The sequence below is a fragment of the Erythranthe guttata genome, chromosome 6 (genome assembly GCF_056151865.1).
Source record: "Erythranthe guttata isolate IM_541 chromosome 6, IM_541, whole genome shotgun sequence".
NCBI lineage: Eukaryota > Viridiplantae > Streptophyta > Magnoliopsida > Lamiales > Phrymaceae > Erythranthe > Erythranthe guttata.
Genome location: NC_142538.1, coordinates 713,644 through 739,887, shown reverse-complemented (window position 1 = coordinate 739,887; position 26,244 = coordinate 713,644). Strand labels below are relative to the sequence as shown.

Genomic DNA, 26,244 nt, shown 5'->3' with positions numbered 1-26,244 from the left:
TGACTTTAAGCTAGGCTTTAATTGACTTTGGTATTTCCGAACCGTCGAAATTTATTTAAATATAGTCCCGATTGCAAATCACTTGAAAAATATGTGTGACAAAGTCAACTTAAAAAACATCAATGGAAAATAAGGGTTGGGGTAGGATTCAAATCTTAGATCTCTACTCTTAATAGTCGGAGAACTCTTGAATTTATTTTTGGGCTGGGCTTAAATTTTTTCGGGCAGATAAATAACTTCCCCTTGGGCTTTTCTTTGAGTAATGGCCCAATCACAATTAAGTTTAAACAATTAAAATAAATTGATAATTAAAATAGATTATTAGAAAAATCATGAAGGTCAAAATTTGACTACGAGTTTGGCTGCCGTCGCAAACGCGACTTTAACTTTTGTTTTCTCCCTGAACCGGCGACGGAGCAACGGAAAAAGGTCTCTCGCACTTCTCCTCCAGTTCTGTGCAATTCTGATGGCCTGAGGATTCAGATCTCGCCGGAGAAAATCACCGGAGATTTTGCTGTTGCTGATGAGAGTTATATACGAATAGAATTACACGCGTCGTTAAATGGAGAAGCGTATCGAAGAAGTACTCTTCGAGACGCGCCATCACGCTTCGAGACCTTACTCTTCAAATTATCCTCCGCAGCAACAGGTACTCTTTTGATTTTTAATTTTTAATTTCACCGTTTGTGAATAGTGAATTGGTTTTTAGTTTCAATTGAATTTCTGTGTAGTTAATTATTGTTATTTTTGATTGTTTTTTGGGTTTTAAGCCTAAAGAAGGTGGCGGAGGCAGTTTACTTACTTATCTTCCATTCCGAGGTATATTTGATTTTCTCTGAATTCGACAATCGATTCATTTATTTTGTTGAACTTTAGTGTTTTATCTCAGTTTTATGACAACTTTGAGCGAATAAAATTTTATTGTGCTTGGTTCAGTTTTGATGAGAGTGAAGTGACTTATTTCCTTGCCGCAATTATTGTGAAATATTGATTAAACGGAATGCGATGTTTGTGTCGTGAGAACCTATGGTTTCTTCAATCATTTCGTTTACTTTTTTTGATGTGTGTGCTTATTGCTTATTAAGTTGAAGACTGTTATAGGAATGTGCCAAGTTTTGAGTAGTAGTTCTAAGTTTTTATTGGGATTAGAATGTTGATAGTTTTCCTTGTGTATAACTTACTTCTGTTTCTATCTGCTGATTGGGGTCATGTGTTTTGCTCACACCCGAATGGCCATCACATTTCCCTGCTAGCATTGTCACCTTTTCTTGCTTACAATTATTGTCATACTGTCGCTTCAACGAGCCTAAATTTCTGCATATCCAACTTATATCATCACCTCAATGCAATCAATTCCATCTTCTCCAACTACAAAATGAATATTCCAAGTGATGCTGTCACATAAAGAACTGCCTAACAGCTTCTCCTTTATTTTGTTTCTCTATTGTTGTTTTGCGATGGAACCTGTGCAGAAGTATTTGCTTCTGACTATGTTGCTATACATACAACAACCACTAGTCAGTTTTGTATTACCAGTAGTAAAATTCCCTTTTCATCCTTTTCTATTTTCTTGTTTTAGCTTTTGGATTAGGTCAAATTTTTGCTTTCTTTCAGAAGGTGATTTAGTTTTTGTTTGTTTGGTGGCTTATGAACTTAACTGCTGATAAATTATTATGGTATATTTATACTCGAAGGAATTACTACTCAACTTAAAGAGAAATGGAGTGAATATAGGCAACCGAGAAGATTGAGAAGATTAGTTTCCTTATTTGTCTCTGGGAGAGGTGATTATATTGCTGTAGCTTCCGGAAATCAAATAACAGTTTTGCAAAAGGATAATGAGTACCAGGAGCCAGTCGGAATCTTCACATGTAAGATTTACTTGTCTCTGATATTCAATGTCAAAATATTGTTTAGGGAGGTAGTACTTTTCATTTATGTTACTTCATAGGATTACAAAATAAAATCTTCTTTTGGAAGTCATGCTTCTTCTGGCTTAACTTCTTGCTCCTTATATCCTTTTTGTAGAAGGTAAAAATTGTTAATGGGTGTAAAGTGATATGTTGAACATAACTAGAAAAAGTTGGGAAGTTTGTTTTACTAATAGCTAAATATAAGTTATAACAGAAGATAGCTGTCCTATTTTTTTTAAATGTTGGAATTACTGTACTACGACATATATACATATGCACCTATATATATTGACCACTTGGGTAAATTTATATGCCTTATGAGGATTGGTCAGTCTCTTCTTATATAGTATCTTCTTGTGATTGAGATCATGAAAAGCAGCCAGATTCCCTTGAGTTTATTAGTTTGGTATACTATTTCTGAGAAACATGTTTTGGGTTTTTATTGACAAATCATTTCTTATTCATTATTGAGATCATTGGCCCTAAGGAGGATCTTGGCAGATCTGCCAAAGTTACTTACAATGTGTTAACCAGTTTTTTATGGTTGGACAATTTTGCAGCAACATATTTACTGTAACTGCTGGTTTTGGCTGATGTAGGTGGTGATACTGGCACATTCACATGTGGAGCTTGGTCAGAATCTCATGAATTACTTGGAGTTGCTGATGATACTGATACCATCTATATTGTCAAACCAAATGGTGAAGAAATGACCAGAATTACAAAGAGGCATCTGAAAGTCTCCTTACCTATTGTTGGTTTAATCGTGCAGGATGACGCTTCTGGGAAGAAATCTTACTTGTAAGTTTGACTAAAGCTTTTATTCACTAGTTCAGCTGACTAGACTCTTCGCGTCTTCTAACTTTTTTTTTGCAGGTGTACCTTCACTATTATTGTTTCAGATGGTTCATTTCATAATATTGAGATCTCTAAGGATCCAAGTGCTTCCATATTTTCAAAACAAGCATTGAACAATGCATCGGTGTCAAGACAATTTCCTGTGGAAATTTGTTGCTGGGACTATCATCCAGAACTTTCTTTATTTGCAGCAGTCAGCACTGGTATTTTTTCACTTTCTCTCCAAATCCGTGGTTTGAATTGTAGTTAAATCTAGTACCTTGCTAATGTTTATTCCAAAAAAAAATGGGGAATTGCATTAGTAGCATAAGGTTTATGGGAGTATTATGACGTTGTTTTATTGAGTTATTTGACTTTTCCAAAAAGGTTGAATATGTTATGGACTGTAATCTTTGTCTTAACACTAAGACATTTGTGTAATAAACCGACATAAAAAGTTTTCATAGTTTGTGAGTTGTGACTGGCAATTGAGTTTATGTGCAGTCTTGACTTATTTGTCCAGATAACAATTTTATGCTTGTCAACAAATCAGATAGACAAAACTTTCAAAACTCCGTTTATTTAAGTCCTTGATTTTTGTCCTTTTCGTTTTCTAATTATCATTTTCCCTCACGTTCTCTTTCTTTCAGGACAAGAAATGGGAACCTAGATAGCGTCTAATATTTGACTTTTGTGACGCGTTTCCTGCAGGACCCTGTTCTATATCTATTTGGCGAAGAAAAAAGAGCTTACAGATGGAGTCGGTGTTTTTTACTGAATTTGAAGGTTTGTATTCCATGTCAAAAGAGTATCATGGTCAACTCACATCTCCAAAAGTGCTATTCTCGCCATGTGGAAAATTTGTCGCTTCCCTGGATATGATGGGATGCTTATACACTTTTCTACTTGATGAAGAAAAATGTTCTCTCTTAAAACTTTCGGATGGTAAGAGCTGCAACTCGGAGGCGGCAAGTGAAATTTCAAGCAGTGGGACAGATGTTTTGCGAAATATTCTGGATTTTACTTGGTGGTCCAATGATGTACTTACAGTAGCAAGAGAAAATGGCACCATTATGATGGTTGACATTCATAGCCATGTAACTGTATCAGAGAGCGATGATGCATATTCAGTACCCCTATTAGAAAGAGCGCAGCAGAACCCAGGGCTGATTTTTGTTTTAGACAATGCATCCGAGGATAGCTATAGATCGTCTGAAACGAAAGGCCTTATTAAGCGTGTCACAGTAGAGAGACCCAATCAGTTTGATTTTTCCAAGCTGAAATGGAGTTTGGTATCATTGATAAAAAGATCAGTTCTTGAAATTTATGATAATCTAATTAGTACTCGAAGGTATCAGGCTGCTCTTGACTTTGCTGATCGTCATGGATTTGACAAAGATGAAGTGAGAAAGTCACAGTGGTTATCTTCTGCCCAAGGGGTGCATGAGATAAACACTATACTGTCGTCTATCAAGGACCAAGTTTTCGTACTTTCAGAGTGTGTGGATAAAGTAGGACCAACGGAAGATGCAATGAGGAGTTTACTTTCGTTTGGCCTTCGCTTAACGGACTCTTATAAATTTTCCAAGTTGGATGATAATGAGAATGGGCAGATTTGGAACTTCCGTTTGGCAAGACTCAAATTATTACAGTTCACAGATAGACTAGAGACATTTCTTGGGATAAACATGGGCAGGTGATAATTCATGATTACCCTTTACCTATCATCAGATGTCATTATTGTTTATTTTTTATTTGCATAAAGCTAGAAAAAACTTTTTCTAGGTTAAATATTATAGTTTTCTCACCTAGTAATTTGTTTTTTGAAACATTCTCTTAGAGTCGCTTCAATGTGCATGCAAACTATTTCAAAATCAGCTTTTTAGAATTTCTTCATATCACTGTTGAGGTCCAAGTCAGTCACGTAAGTCAGCATCTTGAAATATATCTATGTTCCTGAATATTTTGGAAGTCTCATGTAATAGCTTCGTGTTCATTAGCTACCATATCCTTGCATCCATTTGATTTGCCAAAGCTTGGCCACAATATTAACACCTTAACTTTATGCTTCACTAGTGTGTAGGATATGCATGTCTATATATATAATCAGATCGAAGGCAAAAATTGTGCGTGTGTGTGCATGTACATTTTACATTAGTAAGAATCTATCTGCATCTTTAGTCCTTTTAACAATTTAACAACAAAAAAAGGAAAAAAAAAATCAGATGAAAGCACAAACTGCAACAGTTTCATTTACTTGCAGCTTAGTGACTTAGCTTTGCAGGTTCTCTGTGCAGGAGTATAGTAGATTCCGTGATTTTCCCATCAGCAAAGCTGCTTTAGTACTTGCAGAAAGTGGGAAGATTGGGGCCTTGAACCTTCTATTTAAGCGTCATCCTTATTCTTTGATCCCTTCTATGTTGGATGTTTTAGCTGCTATACCTGAGACTATACCAGTTCAATCCTATGGACAGCTGCTTCCTGCAATTTCTTCTCCTTCAAGTATAGTTCTTAGGGATGAAGATTGGGTGGAATCTGAAAAGATGGTGATGCTTATCAACAATCTTCATGGGAATGAGAGCAGCATCCAACTTATGACTGAACCCATTATAATGAAACACATTGCATTTCAATGGCCATCCGTTTCTGAACTTTCCACTTGGTACAAGAAACGAGCTAGAGATATTGATACCTTAAGTGGCCAGCTAGACAACTGCATGTGCTTGATTGACTTGGCAATTCGTAAAGGAATCTCTGAATTGCAGCAATTCCTTGAGGATATTTCGTACTTGCACCAGCTTATATACTCTGATGAAAGTGAAGATGAAACCAACTTCTCTATGAGCCTGGTTACCTGGGAACAACTGCCAGATTATGAAAAGTTCAAGTTGATAATGATGGGTGTAAAGGAGGATAATGTAATCTCTAGATTACACAAAAAGGCTATTCCATTTATGCAAAGGAGGTTTCATTCAGTGAGTAGAGATGATGCTACTGCTGGTAATCTTACATGTGATAAGACTGTTGACTCATTTCTGATCAGATGGCTGAAAGAAATTGCTACACAAAGTAAACTAGACATGTGCTTAGTAATAATTGAAGAGGGCTGCAGGGACATGGTTAACCATCAATTTTTCAAAGATGAAGTGGAGCTTGTTGATTGTGCTCTCCAGTGTATGTATTTGTGCACTGATATAGACAGGTGGAGCACCATGACCACTATTTTGTCTAAACTTCCACAAATAAGAGGTAAATTTTCAGTTTATTTTGTATTGTTCAATTGTGATTGGGATTTCAGTGCGAGTTAATAGGGCCAAATGTAACTGAATGTTTGTGAAACTGACAGATCTTGAAACTGAGGATATCAAGCGCAGGCTCAAACTTGCTGAGGGCCATGTTGAAGCAGGACGACTGTTGACAAATTATCAGGTTGGTTATGTTGCTTGGCTTAACACTTACTCTCTCTTTTCTAAATCAGTGGATTAAAATTATGCTTGCTTCTCTCTATGTTCCATACATTGATCCAGGATGTAGCTGAGCATGCTTCCATGACTTTTTGGTAACATTTGCTTTTCTACAGATCTAAAGATCTGTACTTCTGGACTGTCTAACTTAAATGCTTAAAATCGCATCTGTGTCAGGAGAACACTTGTTCTTACATTTTCATTAATATTATTTGCAAATTATCTGTTGAACTCAAAGGAGTATTGAAGAAAAAAACTTGAAACTTTTTGATAACGAATTTTTGGAGCACTTGGGTCTTTTCATCCACTGGTCATGCCAGTCATTAATTCGGGAGTAGCTTAGTGATAACGGGAGTCATTATTAAGATAATTATGCAAATGCACTTTTAGCATAGCTTATGCAACTGAACATGCCCTAGTCATGCCAAGTTATGCGGGCTGGATGTAATATTGTTTTCTAATTTTGTTATACAGACAAAGGTTGTTGTCATTCACTTGTATCATTTTATTTATTTTTTGTCTGCATACAGCAAGAGTTGGAAAATTCGACAACAGATTTTCTCTCTTTTAATAAGGGAACAACAGTTTTCCTCCATAATAGGAATATCATAGGCTAATCTATATTGGTTCAGGCATCATATAGTCCGAACTTGTTTCTCTTGTTTTGGTTTATTGAGCTCCCGTCTTGAAAGAGACATGTGGCAGTGGTGGCCATTATTTGCTTTAGTAAATGCATGATCTCGAGAATACCCAGTTTGGGGCTCTTGTCATTTTAGCTAATGCATGCATTTATAGAATTTCAATGATGATGTTTCGTATGTGTTCAGGTCCCAAAGCCCATAAGTTTCTTCCTAGACGCGCACTGTGATGAAAAGGGTGTGAAACAAATTCTTCGTCTTTTACTATCAAAATTTATTCGATGGCAACCAGGTCGAACAGATCATGATTGGGCAAACATGTGGCGTGATTTGCTATCTCTTCAAGAAAAGGCATTCCCATTTCTAGATTTGGAGTATTTGCTGATTGAGTTCTGCAGGGGATTGCTTAAAGCAGGAAAATTTTCATTAGCAAGAAATTATTTGAAAGGTACCAGTTCAGTTGCTTTGGCAACTGATAAGGCTGAAAATCTTGTTATTCAGGCCGCGAGAGAGTATTTTTTCTCAGCACCTACTCTTGCATGCTCTGAGGTAATTCTTAAATCTTAGCTCTATAAAGATTGCTAGAAGGCATACAGTCAATCATCTCCGTGTGGGTTTCTATGGTCAGACATCTTTTACTAATGAGTAAATTAGCTTCTCTGTACTCGTAGAGTAAATTATTTGTGTCAGACATGACAAGGACTCCTTATAGTGTTTTATGATGGGATCTAGTTGATTAATTCAGTTGTTGCCTTGTGCCTTCAAGATTGTCTAAGTAATGTGTATCCATAAGAAATAAAAATCTGAAATCACTGGTGATGAACTATCCTGTTCCAGGTTTCCTGTAGTGCCATGCTCACCTTGCTTGCTGTTCTGCTTTTATTTGCGAATCTTCTGACTGCTATGCCATTCATTAGTTCAGTCATGGCAAAATTTATTTTACTGCATTTTCAAACTTTGGCTGTAGAAAATTGTTTTCTTCTGACACCCAAAACAAAATAATTGATCAAACTTCTGGAATTTGTATCCAGATCTGGAAGGCTAAGGAGTGTCTGAATATTTTTCCTAGCAGCAGAAATGTCAGGGTGGAAGCTGACATAATTGATGCCGTTACTGTTAGACTTCCAAATCTTGGAGTAAACCTTCTTCCCATGGCATTTAGGCAAATAAAAGATCCTATGGAAATCATTAAGCTGGCAGTTACAAGTCAAAGTGGAGCTTATCTAAATGTTGATGAACTTATTGAAATTGCTAAGCTTCTTGGATTGAGCTCACAGCAAGACATATCAACAGTTCAAGAAGCTATAGCGAGAGAAGCAGCATTTGCGGGAGATGTGCAGCTAGCTTTTGATCTATGTCTTGTGTTAGCCAAAAAGGGCCATGGCTCTATATGGGACTTGTGTGCTGCTCTTGCAAGAAGTCAAGCCCTTGAGACTATGGATTCAAAATCGCAAAAGCTGCTTTTAGGTTTTGCTTTGAGCCACTGTGATGAAGAATCGATTGGTGAGCTTCTTCATGAATGGAAAGATGTTGACATGCAGGACCACTGTGAAACTTTGATTACGTTGACTGGAAGAGAGCCTTCAGAGTTCTCAGAACAGAGTTCCGCAGGAGAATTCTCTGGGAGGATCGATGTAGGTTCCAAGGACAAGGAACCCCAATTTGGAAAAGTTAAAAGTTTACTTTCTTTGGTTGCCCAAACTCTTTCCTCACCAAATGAATATGACTGGGAATCCCTTAAGGAGAACGGGAAAGTGGTTTCGTTTGCTGCCTCTCACCTCCCATGGTTGCTGAAATTGAGTGAAGATGCAGAATTTGGGAAAATGCTTTCTTCGGACTCGGTGTCCACAATCCAACGTGTTAGTGTAAGAACTAGAGCAGTGATGGCTATTTTAACATGGTTGACAAGGAGTGGCTTTGCCCCAAGAGATGATATTATTGCCTCTCTGGCTAAATCAATTATAGAACCACCTGTTTCTGATGGTGAGGACGTTATAGGTTGTTCTATTCTGTTAAATCTTATAGACGCCGTTCACGGAGCGGAAATAATTGAAGAACAGCTGAAAATAAGAGAAAACTACAGAGAATTTTCTAGTCTCATGAATGTGGGGATGATATATAGTTTGTTGCACAGTCATGGCATTCAATGTGCGAATCCTGCTGAAAGGAGGGAGCTGCTGCTGAACAAGCTTCAAGAGAAAAACAAACTACTCAGTTCAGGTACTTCTAATCGCAAGTGAAATCTTGACAGTTTTGACTTATTTATCTTAAATATAATTTACTGGTGCCAACGTGATTTGCGAGGAACTTTTTTTTTCATCGATGTGATTTTCTTGTGAAACTTGTTGAACTCACGTCGTTTCAAATTCAGATGAATGCAATAAAGTACATGAAGCCCAATCTACATTTTGGAATGAGTGGAAAGTCAAATTAGAACAACAGAAGACTGTAGCAGATAAATCGAGGGTATTGGAGAAATTAATTCCTGGAGTGGAAATCTCTCGGTTTTTTTCAGGAGATGTGGAGTATATAGAAAGTGTTCTATTTTCTCTTATCGAATCAGTTAAAATGGATAAGAAGTACATCCTGAAAGATGCTCTCATCGTAGCCCATACCTATGGCCTGGATCATAGCACGGTACATTTTTTTTTACTATCTAGTCTGTTGTACGTTGTGATTAATTGTCGTGCTAATTGATTTTTTACTTGTCTTTGTTTAGGTGCTTCTGTATTACCTGAGTACTATACTTGTTTCTGAGGTATGGAGTGTTGATGATATCATGGAGGAAGTTTCAGATTTTAAGGAAGAAATACTTGCTTGTGCTGAAGAAGTCATTAAATCCATTTCTTTGTCTGTTTACCCTGCAATTGATGGTTATGATAAGCAGAGACTTGCATTTCTTTATCATCTACTCTCTGACTGCTATACGCACCATGAAGAATCGAAACAGTTACCACTTGCAATTGACCAACATTTAGTGCAACCAAGAACCGTTGGACTAGCTCAGTTTTGCAAAATTGTTGGGCAAGAATGCAGCAGGGTCTCCTTTATAAAGGGCCTAAATTTTAAAAACATTGCTGGGTTACAGGATCTAAATTTTGGTTCCTTCAACGATGAAGTATGTGCTCAAATAAATGAAGATAATGTTGAGCCATTAGCAAAAATGGTTCAGAACCTTGTTCTTATCTATGGTGATACTGCACGTGAGGATCTTTTATCATGGAAATACGTATATACACATTATGTGGTGAGCTCTTTGATCAATTTAGAAGATAAAGCTGAAAGAGAAACTCATTTTCAAAGTTCTGAAGACATTTACGCCTTCATAGATGAGATAGAGCAGATGTATGGTATCTGCAAAAAGCACATTGGATTCATGGAATATCAAGGTGTTTTGGACATCGTGCTGCGATTTTTCACTATCATCTTACCCATCCATAAAAATCTGAGGAACTTACCCGGTGATTTAACTGGGAAAGAGTGCCTTGTGAAACTTATAAGCTTCTGGCTCAGGTTGATGAATGATACTGAGGATCTGTTTTTGCTGGATTCGTCGAGTGAAAGGTTCTATTCTGAATGTTCAATTACATGTCTCAGAGTTTTCTTGGATTTGCTTCTCAAGGAGATAGTATCACCTAATCAGGGTTGGGGCACCGTTGTTAAGTACGTGTCCGGTGGTTTTAAGTGCAGTGTTGCAATCGAAACTTTCAATTTTTGCAGAGCAATGATTTTTAGTGGCTGTGGATTTGAAGCCATATCTCATGTATTTTCCAACATTTTAGCACAGTTCCCACCTGGATCATTTTTCATCACAACCGATTTGGAACTTTCTGTAAACATTCAAGATCTTCCAAACCTGTATCTGAGCATACTGGAAACTGTTCTACAAGAAATAGCTCGTGGGTCCGCCGAACGCCAGAGTTTACACTACTTGCTATCGTCTCTAAGTAAACTTGAAGGTGACTGTGAGGAGCACCTGAAGAAAGTAAGGCTCGTTGTTTGGAATAGAATGTCTACTTTCTCTGACAATTTGCAGCTGCCAAGCCATCTTCGTGTCTACGCCTTGGAGCTCATGCAATTTATTTCTGGTAGAAAGAGAAATTTGAAGGTTTTTTCTTCTGAGGGACCCACATACCTTCTGCCATGGGAAGCCTGGGATGATTTGCAGGATAGAACTATTGATCACGAAAATACATCCGACGACCCAACTGTTGTAAAAGATTCATCGAGTAGGTTTTCGAGTACACTTGTGGCTCTTAAATCATCACAGCTGCTTTTATCCATTTCCCCTGGCCTTGAAATCACACCAGAGGATATACTTTCTGTGGATTCTGCAGTTTCCTGCTTTCTAAGGGTATCGGAATCGGCCACCACTCCATTCCACATCAGCTCTTTGCTGGCTGTATTGGCTGAGTGGGAAGGACTCTTTACCGCCAGAGTAGATGACGGTGATTCTGCGGAGGCACCTGATGCTGTGAATAACTGGAGCAGTGATGACTGGGACGAGGGCTGGGAGAGCTTCCAAGAAGAATCATCAATTGAGAAAGAAACAAAAGAAAGTAATAATAATACCCTTTCGATTCATCCCCTGCATATTTGTTGGATGACAGTACTCAAGAAAATGGTAAAATTCTCCAGCCAAACGGACATACTGAAATTACTGGACCAAAATGCTGGCAAAAACTGTGGGGTATTACTCGATGACAATGATACTCGAATTCTGACTCAAAATGCACTTGAGATGGATTGCTTTTTAGCTCTTAAGATGACATTATTGCTCCCGTATGAGGCAATACAGCTGCAATGCTTAGATGCGGTTGAGAACAAGCTCAAGGAAGGAGGCATATCAGAGGACATTGCTCATGACCATTTCTTTTTTGTTCTCGTTTTATCGTCTGGGATTTTACCAAATATTATTACGGAAGCTTCTTATGGCACCACGTTTTCTTACCTGTGCTTTATGGTGGGTAACTTTTGTCGTCAGTTTCAAGAGGCACGTGCATCGACAATTAAACATGGGCCCTCCATTGGAGGTGAGAGAAATGAAGACAAGCTCGATTTCCTCTTTGTGAAACTTGTGTTTCCGTGTTTTATAGCGGAGCTTGTGAAGGCGAATCAGCACATTTTAGCTGGATTTCTGGTCACGAAATTCATGCATATGAATGCTTCGCTTAGTTTGATCAATATTGCAGAGTCAACTCTTCGAAAATATTTGGAAAGGCAATTCGAAGAAGTACAAGAAAGAAAGTCGTCGTGGGAGAATTCGAGCTTTTGTGAACCCCTGGTAAATACTGTTGCCAATTTGAGAGGCAAGTTTGAAAATTTGATCCAATCGGCACTCTCGTCGCTGCCAACTGATGTTAGATAACTAGTGCACTTTTCGCCTTCACACATCTCTTGTATACTTGCTGTACTTTTCTATCAGCTGGAAAAATTGTGTTGTGTTTCGTTAATCTTACAAACCGTTGGTTTATACAAGGTTAGTTATATATGGACAGTTGGATTGTTTGTAGAAATAAATTCTTTTTTCTTGTAACTTAGTTTTCTTTGTTGCTCTTTCAAATGAAGGATTTTTATTTTGATGAAATATTTTGTTTAAAAATCATGTCACTAATTTGAGTAAAATTACAAAAAATCGTATACTATAGTACACATTTTTTGTCTAAATAATTGAAATGTTAATTTTTTTCAATATTTTTTAAAATCAAATGTTTTTTAAAAATATGCTATTAGTACATTAAAAAATTATTTCACTAACGAAAATCATACACAAAATCGTACGTTATATAGAAGTCGTTTTTTTCTCTTGAAAACTTTTTTAGCATTTCGTAAGCTACGGGTAAAACAGTTAACAGGGTTCTGACACGTGTCAGATAGAACGGTCCGCTTACTGCCAAGAGCAACTCTCGGAGTTACAAAGAGCCACCAGGTTGGCAAAACATATGCAGATATTTAATAGACTACTAGAAACAGCGAATCGGTTGAAGAATTTCGATATCTCAATCTCTCTCTACTCTCTCTCTCTCTCTCTCTCTCTCTCTCTCTCTCTCTCTCTCATGAAAATCGAGATATGGAAAAATTGCCGACCGATCTTTATCTGAAGATATTCTGTTGGTTGGATCATCAAAATCTCGCAGCTGCTCAACTTGGTCAGTACTCAATTTTTCTTCTCGGAAATTCCTCTGATTCACTTTATCTCGTCTCTAGGGCGAATTTTAAGATCTTAATTCGATTTGCTGAAATCTACTTCAATCGTACATTTTTGGGGATAAATCTGTTTTTTTTAGTTAATCAGATTTATTAATTTCAATCGCACAATTAATGTTCAATTAATATCAGTTAAGAAGAACTATTTCGTTCCCGAGTCTTCTGAATCTCGTGATCTAAGTGGATAAAGAGAGCATAGAAAGGATAACAAACAGCTCCTCTGTTTATTGATGATTAATTTCCAGGCATCTATTTTTTGTAATTCGAACAATTTATTGGACACCAGCTGCAGCAAGCCACATTATGTGCAGGAAAACAACTAAGAAATCTTGGATCATGATTGGAAAAAAATGTTGATTGATCTCTTTTAATTGGCATTAAAATGTTAATTTTACGCACCATGATTGCAATCAACTGATCATATTGAAGAAGTAGATTACTAGATGAGAGTGGCTTTATGTATATATGTATATATTCATTACAGTGATAAGAAAAAAAATGTTTGTTTTTGTGGTGAAAAGTGTGCAGGAAATGGAGAGATTTAGGGTCAGACGAGATGTTATGGTGTAATCTATTTAAAGAAAGATGGGGAATTGATAATGCCACATTTTACGCTCCTCTAGATTCGAAGTCATGGAAAGATGTCTTCATTGTTCAAGACCGCTGCGATCGAGTTGGATTGTAAGTTTACCCTTCCGATTTTATGAACTGATATTCACAGCAGAAAAAAGACATTGTTGCCTATAATTCTGCAAATATAACTTTATGTGGACTCTGAGCAGAGTGATTTTGTTCACGTACATGACAGTCGATTTTTTTTCTTTTTTTTAAGGGGGTTGAAGATAATAATGGAAGGAGATGATTGTTTCTTAGTTCATCAAGGTCAAATTCAACGGCATTTAGGTTCAAGAGAACCTGAATCACGAACATTTGACTCGTTTAACAATAGAGCAGAAGAATCCATAGATGAAGAACAACCATGCTCGAGCATTCTAGACAAGATCCTTTTCTTTGTTGGGGACATGGAAACTGCTTCATTACATGCGAAACGAAGCCGGTTGCTGTAGATATCTGTCTGACTTGACATGGATTTGACCTAATGCTTTTGTTAATTTGTATAATTGTCTTAGTAAATGATGTACCTTAGGTCTTTTCGTAAGAAATATGTAAAGTATTTTGATAATTCATAGCCCCTTTGTAAAATATGTAAAATGTCTTGTAACAATATAACAAATTCAAACGCAAATAACAGGACCTTGCATCCCACAATAGTTTCCCTTTCTATTTTGCAATGAACTACTACTATTTAATTTCCTTTATCGTCGATTTCTCCGAACGAGCTGTGGAACTTTTTTTTTACAACTCAAAATTTACAAATGGTAAAGTAATGATGGAAAAACACAATTTCGACAAAACATTTGCAAGCAAATGTACGACCGGGTGAAACAAATGTGATTTGTACACTTGCAGCAAGAATTTATTTCAATAAAAAAAATAATAATAATAAACAGATATGCCGATACAAAACTCGGGACTTGAAACCTCGATTAGGAGAAAAAAATGTAGATATCAGAATCACGAAAAGAACGGTGATTATTACAGCACGAGACAAAAGCAATAGATGGTACTATGTTTTGAAATTGCACATTACCCACATGAGAAAGAATCCAACTAGTAGATTTTTCCATGTGTCTGGCGGCGCCCTTCTTTGCCTGTATGGCCGCTAATTTCTTAACATTGCAACAAATTGAAATTTATGCTTAACTACGCAAACTCCTATCTGCAGATTATAGCAGTAACTGGATGATCTAGTTGAAACCAATCGATTAAGTAACATTTAATGGCTCATCCTCGGCATTTCTATCCTTCATCATAGCCCAATCTTCTGTCTCTGCAAACAAATACGACGAAAGGAGAAAGAGAAGACATGTCAGAAGAATGGAAATATATTTCCATAGAGATTTACGTTATTAAGCTTACAAGAAGATGTGCAAAATTTCCCGATTTTGTTGATGTTACACCACAGAATTTTCATTAGGTAAAAAAGACTTGGTGAAACAGTAATATAGAAGCAAATACATTACTTACTTGGCTTTTCTCCAAGTGCCGAGAGACGTCTCTGCAGAATGGAGGCTAGAAAGAGGAAGATGGAGCACATTCCAAACATAACTGTGATGGGGAATGCATTAACCTGCAAACAATTCAGATAATTGTTAACAACTATCAACCTGTAATCCTTAAACTGGTTCATAAAATCAGACAAGGTATTATATCATGGTACGGAAATTAGTTTAGTATTAGGAACGAGTTCTAATCTTCTTTTAAAGAAAATTTTGATTGGGTTAAAAGGCAATTTATGTAGTTGCATATCTATTCATTCGAAAGAGAAAAAAATAAAAGGATAATGATAGAGCAAAGATCGAGAAGACATACATTGTATAGCACAATGCAGACAAAAATGTTTAGAGGGATGCGGAAAAAGTTCATGATGGTGCTTCGTGCCTCCTCAGGAATGTACTGGGATCTCATCTTCATAATGGACGGCCAGAAAAGACCAACACAAGCTTCAAAAGTGCAAAAGCCAAGAAGTTGAAGACAGCCTGCAAATGAGATGCTGCCACCTTTGACCCCTGAAGGAGGTATCAAGAACTGTCATAGAGTGGTAAGAAGGAAGTTAGACGGAGTCCACTACACAAAGATAAAAATCAAGCAAACGAACAAACAGAAACCTGGACATACATTTGTCAATATGGGAAGCAAAAGAGAGGCAGAAGAAACAACAAATACAATCTGCATGTAGCTCTCCACTTTAACTGAGCTACGTGCCAACAAGCGAGCTGCAATCGAGCTTCCCAACATGGAGGCCAACATGAAAGTTGCAAAAATAAAACCATGGGGTATATCTTCATCGTTAGGACTGAGTGCAGGTGTCCAGAGGAACACGAAGGTGTACATAGAACCTTCAAACAGAGACTGTATTGCACCAAGCAGTGCAATCTTCTCATCTGACCAGGAAAATCATCACATCAGATCACAAAAATAAAAATCCATTTTAAACAATTAGGAAAAGAAAAAGAAACTTAGATCCATTTGCTTCTCTTTACAAGGAAACAGATTCGCTAAGTATCAGTTTGTATATTTAACTTCAGAGAATAGGATTACCTGAAGCAATTGCTACGGCTGCGCCCTTGAATTGAGTAAGCAAGTCTTTGCTCTCAGAAGGGTCCCCATAGTTCTCGGTCCATGATGACAATATTACAGCCATTCCAATAGCAAGAAAGATGCCAGCAGCATCAAATGGAGATACAGGCCCTAAATTCAATGAATCGACCAGAAAATTTCCAAATAACCCAGCTACAATGGCAACAAGACCGTTGCCTAGGAATATTGCCTTCGAGAAAGTTAAAGAGAGCCATTGCTGATCGAAGCCCCTCTGTGAATATTATAAAGTATTCAAGATTACAATCAATAAATAGAAACAAACAACGACTTGTAATCAGTGCATGAAAAAAAGACCATTTCATCACCTTGAAGTGTTCTGCCACAAGCCACGACTCGAATGCAGAAAACAAGAGAGATGTGGCAATACCACCCAAAACACGTCCAACCATCAGAACTCTGTATTGAGGAGAGTGCTTTGTAATGCAGCTCAGTATATACGTGATGCAATAAGTGACACATGCTCTCTTCCGGCCCCTGCAATTTCATTACGGAACTTAAAATGCGGAGAATATTTCAATAAAAAGGTAAATTTACATTATTTGAGGAGATTATCTCACTGTTTGTCTGCTAGAGATCCAACAATGGTTCCAAACAACATGGAAGACCCAAATCCCGCAATAAACAGCTGTCCGATTTCACCTTTTCCGAAGCCATAGGTACTGTAAAGGTAGTAAACGTATGGACCCTGCAGCCAATCACCAGCTATTTTGCCACATTTAAAGTAAACCGTCAGCAAAGCAAATATCATGTCCAATATATATCCAGAATTAAAGAAGTTTCTAGAAGCTCTACCCAAGAGAGCGTGTAACTGAGAAAATAGCAATATGACAATGTAATGGATTGCATGGTGATGGGACAACTTGGTTTGACAGTATTAACTCAACTCGGATTATAAATCGAAATATAAGTATAACATCGAGAACCAACAAGAGTATGTGCTCATGCAGTTCCTAGACTACAAAAAGGTGATGGAGTATCCCATATATATTATAATTTATGATTGAAATTGAACATGGTCTCTTCCTTCAGTTTACAATCATTAATGAACTCAATTAATATATTTACTATGATTAGATCAGCAGATAAAAGCAACGGCAGTTGTTAAACTTATTAAGATACTCAAAATCGGTTTAAATTTTCGGAAACCATACTCAGCAGCATAGATCACCTTATCAAAAAAACACAAGCAGACGAGCTCAAATAAGATCTAGATCCATCAAAAAAACAGCATTGCCAAATTCACAAAAGTTAGATCCTAGGAACAGAGGGAGCACTCGAATCACGTAAAGTTTACTCATCCAGCACACAGATCACACACAAAAGCTTCGATGTACAGAACAATAAGCATATATTAGCCCTCACACTGGATTCCTTTAGAACATGGATCTACTATATTAGACAAACATTTTTACAAACACCTTACGAACATCAAACATAACGGAAAAGGACATAAGACCTACGTGCAAAGCGCCAAAAAAAAAATGCTTCTAATTAGTAATTATCGACACAGACCTCCTTCGTAATTTTTATTGGAACCGAGCAACATGAAAAAAAATCGATAGCATTTTCGCTCAGGCTGTAATAGATCAAATCAAATTGTGCAGAAAATGTGTGAAATGCCTAGATCTCGGATCAAGCAACGAATATACGTACCCATCATGAGAGAATATACGAGAAGGTAATTGTTCTTGAAGGAATTGAAAGACGACGAAGTATTAATCCGATCTTTGTTACTTTTGCTCAGCTCCACCGTCGCCACCACCGCGGCCAACGCCCCAAACACGAAATAGTAGAAAATTTCCATTTTTCTCTGCAACAATATTTTTTTTCTTCTCTTTCGTTCAGGAAAAAAAATAAATTAGTAAAAATTGAAGGAGTGCAGAGAGTTTCTCGAAATGCAGTGCCGATCAGATTTTCACGTATGCCGCATCAATAAATATAGTTGCGAGTGTGTGTACTGTGTGTAAACAGAAAAGCACACACTATAGCGTGTTTCTGTGTGTGTAAAAGTAGCTACGTTGTTATGCTGATACGATCTTATTCTGTATGCATGTGTGATCATGACACGTGTCGACTGTGGAATGTCGATTGGTGTCGGTAATTGGGAGTTCAGGCTGATCTAACGGTGAAGTGTTATACATGCATTTTCGTGATCTGTGAATCTACACCGTTAGATTTGATTTGCGGGACCGTCAATTAGCCGGTTTTTTGGGCCTAACTTTCATTTCAACAAAATAATTAAATACGACGGAATAAAATCTGATAAAAAAATATATTATATTTTTTTAAAGAGGGATCTTGCAAAGTATAAATGTCAAATTCAAAGGAGTTAATAATAAATGTCACATGGGATTGACATGAAAGTTTGTAGCATGACAAATTGGAGACCTAAGACATAGGACTTTATGCCATCCTCCTCGTTACTATTATTTTGTAACATAATTTGTTATGGGTGTGTGGGGGCCCACCACCACCACATGCCATACTCGTGGTTTGTTTCACTACAAATTAGTGAAGTTGCTTAATCACTTATAAGTTGTTTGATGTGAATTTGAGGTTTTTTTGTTTTTTCTTTTTCAAATTAGTTGAACTCAAAATATTAGACGTCACATTTTGTTTACTACACTAATCTTGTATTGACAACCAAACGGGGCATGAGACTCAGTTATATGACAATTTTGAAATTTATTCTAAAATGTATAATTAATTGAACTCGGGATAAATGAAGTACGCTATCCATAACAGAACATTTATTGCGAAGAGTTTGTAGTACAAGGGAACGGACTCTGAAGCAAACAAAGGCTCCATCAATATTCCAAATTTGGTTATAGGCTTATTAAACTTTGGGCCCATAAATAAAAATATATTGTTACTTATGCCAAAGTGAACCGACAATTAGGGATGGCAATTTAATCTATCCCACCAGGTATCCACCCCGCACCGCTCCGGAGTAATTTATGCCCCATCAGTTAATGGAGTGGTACGGGTGATAAATCTTCGGGTGCGAAATTTCTAAAAGCCAACTCATACTCGCCCCATGGTCATCCTACCGACAATAGCTTTTACCCTACATACTAATTATTATTGTTCTAATCTAACATTTATCAAAGCACATAGTAACTCATCTTCATTTACACTACACAACAATAGTCTGGTTGATTTTTTAGTTATTTATTTTTTGTTATTAATAATTTTTTTTTGATTTTTTTTTTTTTGAAGTAGATAAATTATGCTTCAATTGCACTCCAAGTCAGCCTTATAAGTTCTGCCAGCTCAGCCCATACTGGAAGAGGCTACTCTGAAACGAAATTAAATAATTAATTTATTATCCAATTTGATAGAGAGCCAAATGAGATAGGATGAAGAAATCCAAACAGAAAGGAAATCATTCACCACCACCACAAATTCAGATTTTAAGGAGCCAAAAATATCCACCACTTCTCTGCAATAATTGGCTCACTGATTTCCACCCTCAAGATATTCATTTTTATTCATTAAAAAAATAAAAATAAATAAATAAATAATCTAAAGGGAAAAAAAATTGAATTTGAATCCCAGCTCAGAAACATAGATGATCTGAATTAAGATACCAGCAAAATTGGAGGAGTGAAGATGGCAGCAGTTACTTCAATCAGCACAAACCCATCTTCTTCATCTTCCCTGTACAATAAATTTCATCCTTGTTCTTCGAGTTTCTTTGCAACAAAAGTTGCTACACTATCCAACACAAGAGAAAGCTCAAGCAGATATAGATCACTCATAATCCAAAATGGTACTGCAACCAAACAGGCAAATACACCAGGTATTCATTTACTATATCTCTTACTCATAATTCTGCATGTATGTATATCAATCAAGATTATAACTTTTTGTTTTGCTTTTTTCGTATTTGAATGTTTCGGTGAATCAGCTGAAGTAGACTGGAAGATCAAGCGGCAACTTCTGCTCGAGAAAAAGGTAACACAGTTCATCTCAGATAAAATACAATCCTTTGAATAAATAGATACAATTCAGAACAAATATAATACCTCAAACAACAATCGATACACGAAATTCAAGAATGTCGATAATCTATAGATGTTCAATCTGCAATAAAACAGATAAGAGTTGCAACATTCAACATTATGTCGGAATAATTAGGAGTGATTTTGCAGGTAAGAAGTGTTGATGTGAAGGAAGCATTGCGACTTCAATCAGAAAATAAATTTGTCATTCTCGATGTACGACCAGAGGCAGAGTACAAAGAGGTTACGGTTGATTAATGCAGAGTTTTCGATCGTAAATTTACGTGCCTTACTATAAATCTAATGCCATCTTATTATTTGGTATAGGCTCATCCAGCAGGTGCTATTAATGTGCAAATATACAGGCTTATAAAGGAATGGACAGCTTGGGATATAGCTAGAAGGGCTGCATTTGCTTTCTTTGGCATCTTTTCCGGAACAGAAGAGAACCCCGAGTTTATACAAAGTAATTCTTTTTTTTAAATATATATATATATAGAGGAAATTATTCTTCTACTATATTTGCTACGTCGATTTACTAAGTTGTATCATTGTACACCTTTGTCTTTTTTACAAGCAGGTGTAGAGTCGAAATTACCAAAGGATGCAAAGATTATAGTGGCTTGTTCAGCTGGAGGAACAATGAGGCCGACACAAAATCTTCCGGAAGGACAGCAATCGAGGTTCACTGATCATTTTTGCTATTTCCTAATTCAACGCAAAACACAAGTAACATGCATGAGTCATGACAATACTTGATAATGCAGGTCGTTTATAGCAGCGTACTTGTTGGTACTCAACGGGTATACAAACGTGTTTCACTTGGAAGGAGGGCTTTACAAGTGGTTTAAAGAAGATTTGCCGACAGAATCTGAAGAATGAAGTCAAACCGAAAGAAAAAAGGGAGTGTTTTTGGATGAGATCATTGTTGTTCCTAAATAGGATTGTTTTTAGATGTTATTGTGTATCGATGATAGTAGTTAGTTCGATGACAAATTCATCAGACCAAATGGCCACAATGTTTCAATTTCACCAAGAGATTTGTTACTCCATATATATATCACCCCATTAAGACTTTGCGGATGTCAAATCAAAAACAAAAGGGAGAAAAACATCTTTAAAGATCGGAAAAGGAATCGAACCAGAGCAGCAAGAATCCATCTCTGACTAAAGTATCCATAAAAATCCTGCCAGAATATCAGTTAGTAATCTCAAGAACAGAGCCCATATACACAATTCTTCCTCTGTACAATTCTGAACGTTATATATCAAAGATGGGTCCCACAGGCGTAATAAGAGCAGTAAAAGAAAAAAATGTTCTTGTCCAAAAACGTCTGAATCTCACAACAAAAATGTTCTTTGATACTTACATAAGTTAAATTAGGATGCCTCCACAAGCCGATAAATTGTGATCTCCTGTTGCTTGAAATATCGACGATCCTCTTCATCAACAAGTACAAGGTTTAAGTAGTATTTCACACTAAATTTGTTGTTTATGTTTCTGTATGTTGGAGTCATCTCATATGGGCTCAGGAACAATCTAATTGGAATCGATTCACCTGTCGAACCAAAAGTGTTTTATCGAGTAAATCATCTTATTTCATCAAATAATACAACCTTTAGCAATTGATAAGAAAAATAATAACAATTTAGAGTACCTCGGACTGGAGCACCATCCATCAGTTCAAACTTTGCAAGTGTCTCTGTCTCGACATGGGTGTTGGCCCCTGACCCAGTTGACTCTCTGCGCCTAATTTCGAGATCCATATTTTTAATCTTGATTCTTACAAGAAGAAAATATATTTTCCCTAGTATGACATCTTTCAGATGATACCTAGATACATATTCAAGTTTCCAATCAGCAAATCCACATGCACTAGAGTTCAATGTAAGAGAAAATTAGCACTCATACAACAAGAACACTAAATCGAGGAAGGTTTTACTGGTTCCCAAAAACATTATGTGAATACACCAACATTATAAAGAGAAGTGGATGAACGTAGCACAGATAATGGCATTGTATTGAACAACCAAAAGAACCATTGTGGAAATACATTTTATCCAAATAAAGAACTCAGTTCTAACCCCGAACGGAGATAGGTCAATCAGAGGTAAAATGGAAGTAACATACTTGCTCTTATTGTACTCAAACTCAATATGAAGGCAGTCTTCGATTCCAACTTCCATCTACAAGTAAAAGGTCAAAGATTACAGCATATACCTTTATATACCTTACAGCATAAAGAACGACTGGACCATGAACTAACACACCAAATAGTGTCCAACTAAGAATAGACTGTAATACCTTGATGCTGTTGTTGATTGGTGGAAGAGGGCTAAAATTCCTCACCTGATCCGTGAAATAATAGATGACTTATCAGCACGACTACATTACAGAAACAAAAACTATTGAACTCCTCAAGACAAAGTTTCGAGTGCAACAAAAATAAGTGCCCACCTGTTATCTTTGGAAAAAAAATTCTAAATTACTATTTAGCGAGTACAAAAGCAGATTAGGTAGAGAACTTGCTGAGAATTTACAAGCTGGTGGGGACTATAACTTCCTACAATTAACTTGAAGAAATTATATGAAATTCATTTCTACCTAAAGAATGGTGCATGCAATTTTTATTTTTATTGAGTTGTGATTCACTAACTAGGTGAGTTAAACTGTCTCATTGCTGGAATAAGCCATACTGCCAATTGCATCTAAATGAATTATACATGCATCAAATACTCTTCAAAACATATGTGGGCAGCAAAGCAATACACGGTATCTAATTTGGAAGACATTTCATTAGGATTAGTACCACAAAGTCTTGATATTCTGTAATGCTGCCGGCATAACCTCGACTTATCGTGACTTTTAGGACATACCTGAAACAAGCAGAAAATGTTGATGAAGTAGGTCGATCATCTAACACTAGAAAAAAACAGTTGACAAAAACTAGTGCCAGAAGTGGCCCAGAACCATGTAAAAAGATGCATACAGAGGGACACAATCTTTCTGTACTTGTCAATATATCCAAGTCTATGTAATACTTGAAGTGACTTTGGCACTACAGTCACAGAAACTAAGAAAAGTCAGAAGAACTCGGGTATTCCTGAAAAGATGCTAACAAGAGAAAGAAACATTTAGAGTTTTTCTTTTTTTTTTTTTTTGTGCATCTTTAGAAATTTACTTGAAATACTTGCAAATAATTTGATAAAAAACAAATTTATTTAACCAACACGCGCTGACTCCCACCCCCATGGTCAAAGACACCCAAGAGGAAAACGAAAGGAAAAACAGAACAAGTTGACTCAAGACTGTGATGTTTTTAGACACAAGAGTGTATTGTATCAAACCATTTAAGATAGAAAGAGTAACTCACCTAAGGCGTACATTAACCCCATTGTATGTCTCGTATGGCATTTCCACAGTTGAAAATTCAAATGGAAATGTTTTCCTTTCATATATTTCTCCAGGAACATCCAGTTCACGAACTATACATACAAGAACCAAAATATAAGAAATACTGAAAGAGGAACATTTCCTGTGCTTACAGCCTTACAGGCAAGTAAAATGTGGCATAGGATAACAGCAAAGAAATATAAGTAAATTGAAATTTACGGAATGGTTCTCAAAAAAAAAAAAAAAAAAAAAGAAATTTACGGAATGAATGATCTAAATAATAATCTTCATTTAATGTTAATAATAACAAAAAATATAACAATCTTCATTTTATGTTAAAATAACCAAAAAGATGAAATATAGCTTTTATATAGCTCCTTTTAGATATAAAATCAAAACAATTTTGAACTTACCAAGAGAAGTGAAATCGTAGAAGTTGCCTTTGTCAAAGTACATTTCTGCAAATACAAAATTATTTTGACAAAAGGCAATCAGACAAAAAATTTCTGAGTAGTAATATATATATTTCTCCAAACTTTGTGTATTCTTCCAACGTCATTTATGAATTTTGATTACATACCTATCTGGCCAAGAAGCTCAATTTTAATTCCGTTGTGCTCCACTTTTTTCCCTGAAACTGGTTCAATCGAAATCTGGAAACAAATGTACATCATCACGATAAATAATTAACTCTGGAATACGAGTAAAGTTGGGAGCTATGTGGAATATATAACATAAATAATGGCATGAACACATACCGTGCCAGTAATGTTTTCTTTACTTTGGAAGAGTGGGACCATTACTGTTTGACCATTCTCCTTCTTCAACGGAACCTACAGTACGGAATCAAAAGAAAATGTAAGTAACTACTCTACCATTCAATTATAATTTTTTTTTTGATTAATCATCACAAGTTCAACAAAGTGAATACCAACACAAGAATCACCAGACAGGACAAACAGACACGCAATAAAACTGTCACGTTAACATTCTCCAAACAAATCCATCCTCGAGAGTTCATATTAAGAATAAATACTCTTTCAATGCAGGAGTTAAAATTTTCAAATAATATCGAGTGAGATGATGAGTCAAGTACATAGATAAGCACTAAAAGCAAATTGTTCCTGGTTAAAGTAAAAACAGTACTTAATCCTCCCCGACATTCCAAAATCAAGCCCTTATCAACATATTTAGCGCAAGTCTGACTGCTAAAAAGATAATCTAAAGCACAACATATTAAAATAAATAAACTACCTGCTTTCGAGATCTTCCATCTGAAAATGTAACTGAAATGTTGCATGCCGACTTAAAAGCTCCAATTATAAAATTCTGAAAACAGAAGTTGACAATTCACTCAATACAAAAAAACAATAAACAAAGAAGTTGGGGGGGGGGGGGGGGGGGGGGGGGGGGGGGGGGGGGGGGGGGGGGGGGGGGGGGGGGGGGGGGGGGGGGGGGGGGGGGGGGGGGGGGGTACAACGGTAAGGCAGGCAGTGAAACTTTACCATTGCTAAATTTTAACCCTTAAATCAATCCAATTCTCCAATAGAAACACCTGCAACAGATTCCATTTACAGTTCATGCTCCGATTATAACTGCATATGAACAATTACCGGAGATCTAACCAGAAGAACACAAACTGCATAAAGATGAAATGCAATGCAATACAAATTATTCCACTAAAAACCCTAAAACGATCGATTTACGGTACTAAATCCCGATACTAAAAAAATCAAGGAAAAAGCAGTTTTACGCGTGAATTGTAGGGTGACTTTACTTACTGGATTTTCCAAGAAGATCGAAGAGTGAGTTCTCTGAGAACGTGAACTGCGATCACAACGAAGGTTTAGACTTAAGAGAGAGAAGAAGAAAACAGGAATATTCTTCGAAGTCCAGACACCAGCTAAACAAACGACTTTCTATTAGGGTGTGTTTGGATGTGACTTTGGGAAAACGGCGTGGTAAGGAGGATCAAAATGAAATTACTTCTTGCTCCTAATTCCAATTTGCTTTCGGATTAATTGCATGTAAAGTCCGTCAATTTCAGAAAATTATATATGTATCCATGTTGAAGTTTGATATTGTTAACTAACACCTTATAATGAAATTTCACTTTTACCCTTAACTAAATATTGAATAAACAATAATATCATCCCCTGGTATTATTAGGCTTAGTTACCACTAGACCTCTCACATTTCAAAAATATTATAGAAATCTTCTAATTATTAATTGCAACTAAAATTTGAATTCAGGCTCATTAATATCTTTTGCACCAAAACATATTTAATAATTATACTGAAAAATTAATTTTGTTGTTTTACTAAAATGGGAAGTACTATTATAGTCATGATTCTTAAAAAGAATCAAAACGGCCCTACACTTCATCCAATAATCTGAAAAGGGTGTTTTGGTAATTATACGTTGTATTTTAATGATTTACTAGATGAAAACCATTAAATTTAATAATAAGGTGCGATTAGTACTATATTAATAGCAGGAGGAGATTCCAAGTTGTAGCTGCATTCAAATTTGAGATTACCAACCAAAATAAATCCATGATTCAA

At 36.4% G+C, this 26,244-nt stretch overlaps 5 protein-coding genes across 6 annotated transcripts; 3 read left to right on the top strand and 2 right to left on the bottom strand.

Moving 5' to 3' along the window:
* The first annotated feature begins 315 nt into the window (after positions 1 to 315).
* Positions 316 to 12,388, top strand: LOC105963338 (neuroblastoma-amplified sequence protein). 2 transcript variants are annotated; one of them, XM_012987733.2, is made up of 12 exons: positions 316 to 649; positions 771 to 819; positions 1,695 to 1,871; positions 2,513 to 2,714; positions 2,790 to 2,974; positions 3,462 to 4,446; positions 5,035 to 5,999; positions 6,097 to 6,179; positions 7,042 to 7,401; positions 7,884 to 9,072; positions 9,224 to 9,489; positions 9,572 to 12,388. In XM_012987733.2, the coding sequence occupies exons 1-12, from the start codon at positions 563 to 565 to the stop codon at positions 12,218 to 12,220; spliced, it is 7,197 nt and encodes a 2,398-aa protein (XP_012843187.2). In that variant the 5' UTR covers positions 316 to 562; the 3' UTR covers positions 12,221 to 12,388. The 2 variants fall into 2 exon arrangements, with proteins under 2 accessions (XP_012843187.2, XP_088675336.1); XM_088819210.1 differs by lacking the exons at positions 316 to 649; positions 771 to 819; positions 1,695 to 1,871; positions 2,513 to 2,714 and having other exon boundaries at positions 2,840 to 2,974; positions 3,401 to 4,446.
* A 452-nt stretch (positions 12,389 to 12,840) lies between these two features.
* Positions 12,841 to 14,328, top strand: LOC105963359 (uncharacterized). The gene is made up of 3 exons (XM_012987754.2): positions 12,841 to 13,001; positions 13,581 to 13,740; positions 13,892 to 14,328. Exons 1-3 carry the CDS (start codon positions 12,923 to 12,925, stop codon positions 14,124 to 14,126), a joined length of 474 nt encoding a protein of 157 aa, XP_012843208.2. The 5' UTR covers positions 12,841 to 12,922; the 3' UTR covers positions 14,127 to 14,328.
* Positions 14,329 to 14,573: 245 nt separating this feature from the next.
* Positions 14,574 to 18,350, bottom strand: LOC105963348 (uncharacterized). The gene is made up of 8 exons (XM_012987745.2): positions 17,935 to 18,350; positions 16,839 to 16,983; positions 16,587 to 16,755; positions 16,222 to 16,492; positions 15,799 to 16,064; positions 15,493 to 15,708; positions 15,148 to 15,250; positions 14,574 to 14,950 (listed from the first exon to the last, which is right to left on the bottom strand). The coding sequence occupies exons 1-8, from the start codon at positions 18,083 to 18,085 to the stop codon at positions 14,886 to 14,888; spliced, it is 1,386 nt and encodes a 461-aa protein (XP_012843199.2). The 5' UTR covers positions 18,086 to 18,350; the 3' UTR covers positions 14,574 to 14,885.
* Positions 18,351 to 19,423: 1,073 nt separating this feature from the next.
* LOC105963391 (Rhodanese/Cell cycle control phosphatase superfamily protein) lies at positions 19,424 to 21,362 on the top strand. The gene is made up of 6 exons (XM_012987788.2): positions 19,424 to 20,083; positions 20,192 to 20,238; positions 20,436 to 20,528; positions 20,613 to 20,751; positions 20,866 to 20,968; positions 21,053 to 21,362. Exons 1-6 carry the CDS (start codon positions 19,894 to 19,896, stop codon positions 21,165 to 21,167), a joined length of 687 nt encoding a protein of 228 aa, XP_012843242.1. The 5' UTR covers positions 19,424 to 19,893; the 3' UTR covers positions 21,168 to 21,362.
* A 72-nt stretch (positions 21,363 to 21,434) lies between these two features.
* On the bottom strand, positions 21,435 to 26,237 carry LOC105963370 (vacuolar protein sorting-associated protein 26A). Its single transcript, XM_088818835.1, has 12 exons — positions 26,220 to 26,237; positions 25,461 to 25,598; positions 24,934 to 25,008; positions 24,438 to 24,512; positions 24,260 to 24,332; positions 24,093 to 24,137; positions 23,660 to 23,771; positions 23,096 to 23,162; positions 22,591 to 22,635; positions 22,417 to 22,472; positions 21,944 to 22,119; positions 21,435 to 21,844 (listed from the first exon to the last, which is right to left on the bottom strand). The coding sequence occupies exons 1-12, from the start codon at positions 26,235 to 26,237 to the stop codon at positions 21,666 to 21,668; spliced, it is 1,059 nt and encodes a 352-aa protein (XP_088674961.1). The 3' UTR covers positions 21,435 to 21,665.
* Positions 26,238 to 26,244: the final 7 nt, after the last annotated feature.

Excerpts from the sequence above, each read along its gene's own strand:
- LOC105963338 (XM_012987733.2), top strand. The coding sequence starts at position 563 with ATGGAGAAGCGTATCGAAGAAGTACTCTTCGAGACGCGCCATCACGCT. Across the intron at positions 2,715-2,789 it reads TCTGGGAAGAAATCTTACTT|GTGTACCTTCACTATTATTG; the intron begins GTAAGTTTGACT and ends TTTTTTTTGCAG. Across the intron at positions 2,975-3,461 it reads ATTTGCAGCAGTCAGCACTG|GACCCTGTTCTATATCTATT; the intron begins GTATTTTTTCAC and ends CGTTTCCTGCAG.
- LOC105963359 (XM_012987754.2), top strand. The coding sequence starts at position 12,923 with ATGGAAAAATTGCCGACCGATCTTTATCTGAAGATATTCTGTTGGTTG. Across the intron at positions 13,002-13,580 it reads TCTCGCAGCTGCTCAACTTG|TGTGCAGGAAATGGAGAGAT; the intron begins GTCAGTACTCAA and ends TGTGGTGAAAAG. Across the intron at positions 13,741-13,891 it reads CGCTGCGATCGAGTTGGATT|GGGGTTGAAGATAATAATGG; the intron begins GTAAGTTTACCC and ends CTTTTTTTTAAG.
- LOC105963348 (XM_012987745.2), bottom strand. The coding sequence starts at position 18,085 with ATGGAAATTTTCTACTATTTCGTGTTTGGGGCGTTGGCCGCGGTGGTG. Across the intron at positions 16,756-16,838 it reads GGATCTCTAGCAGACAAACA|GGGCCGGAAGAGAGCATGTG; the intron begins GTGAGATAATCT and ends ATGAAATTGCAG. Across the intron at positions 16,065-16,221 it reads AGCCGTAGCAATTGCTTCAG|ATGAGAAGATTGCACTGCTT; the intron begins GTAATCCTATTC and ends TTTCCTGGTCAG.
- LOC105963391 (XM_012987788.2), top strand. The coding sequence starts at position 19,894 with ATGGCAGCAGTTACTTCAATCAGCACAAACCCATCTTCTTCATCTTCC. Across the intron at positions 20,239-20,435 it reads AACTTCTGCTCGAGAAAAAG|GTAAGAAGTGTTGATGTGAA; the intron begins GTAACACAGTTC and ends GTGATTTTGCAG. Across the intron at positions 20,969-21,052 it reads CCGGAAGGACAGCAATCGAG|GTCGTTTATAGCAGCGTACT; the intron begins GTTCACTGATCA and ends TTGATAATGCAG.
- LOC105963370 (XM_088818835.1), bottom strand. Across the intron at positions 23,772-24,092 it reads CTACGATTTCACTTCTCTTG|TTCGTGAACTGGATGTTCCT; the intron begins GTAAGTTCAAAA and ends TTGTATGTATAG. Across the intron at positions 22,473-22,590 it reads CAATCAACAACAGCATCAAG|ATGGAAGTTGGAATCGAAGA; the intron begins GTATTACAGTCT and ends TTTTACTTGTAG.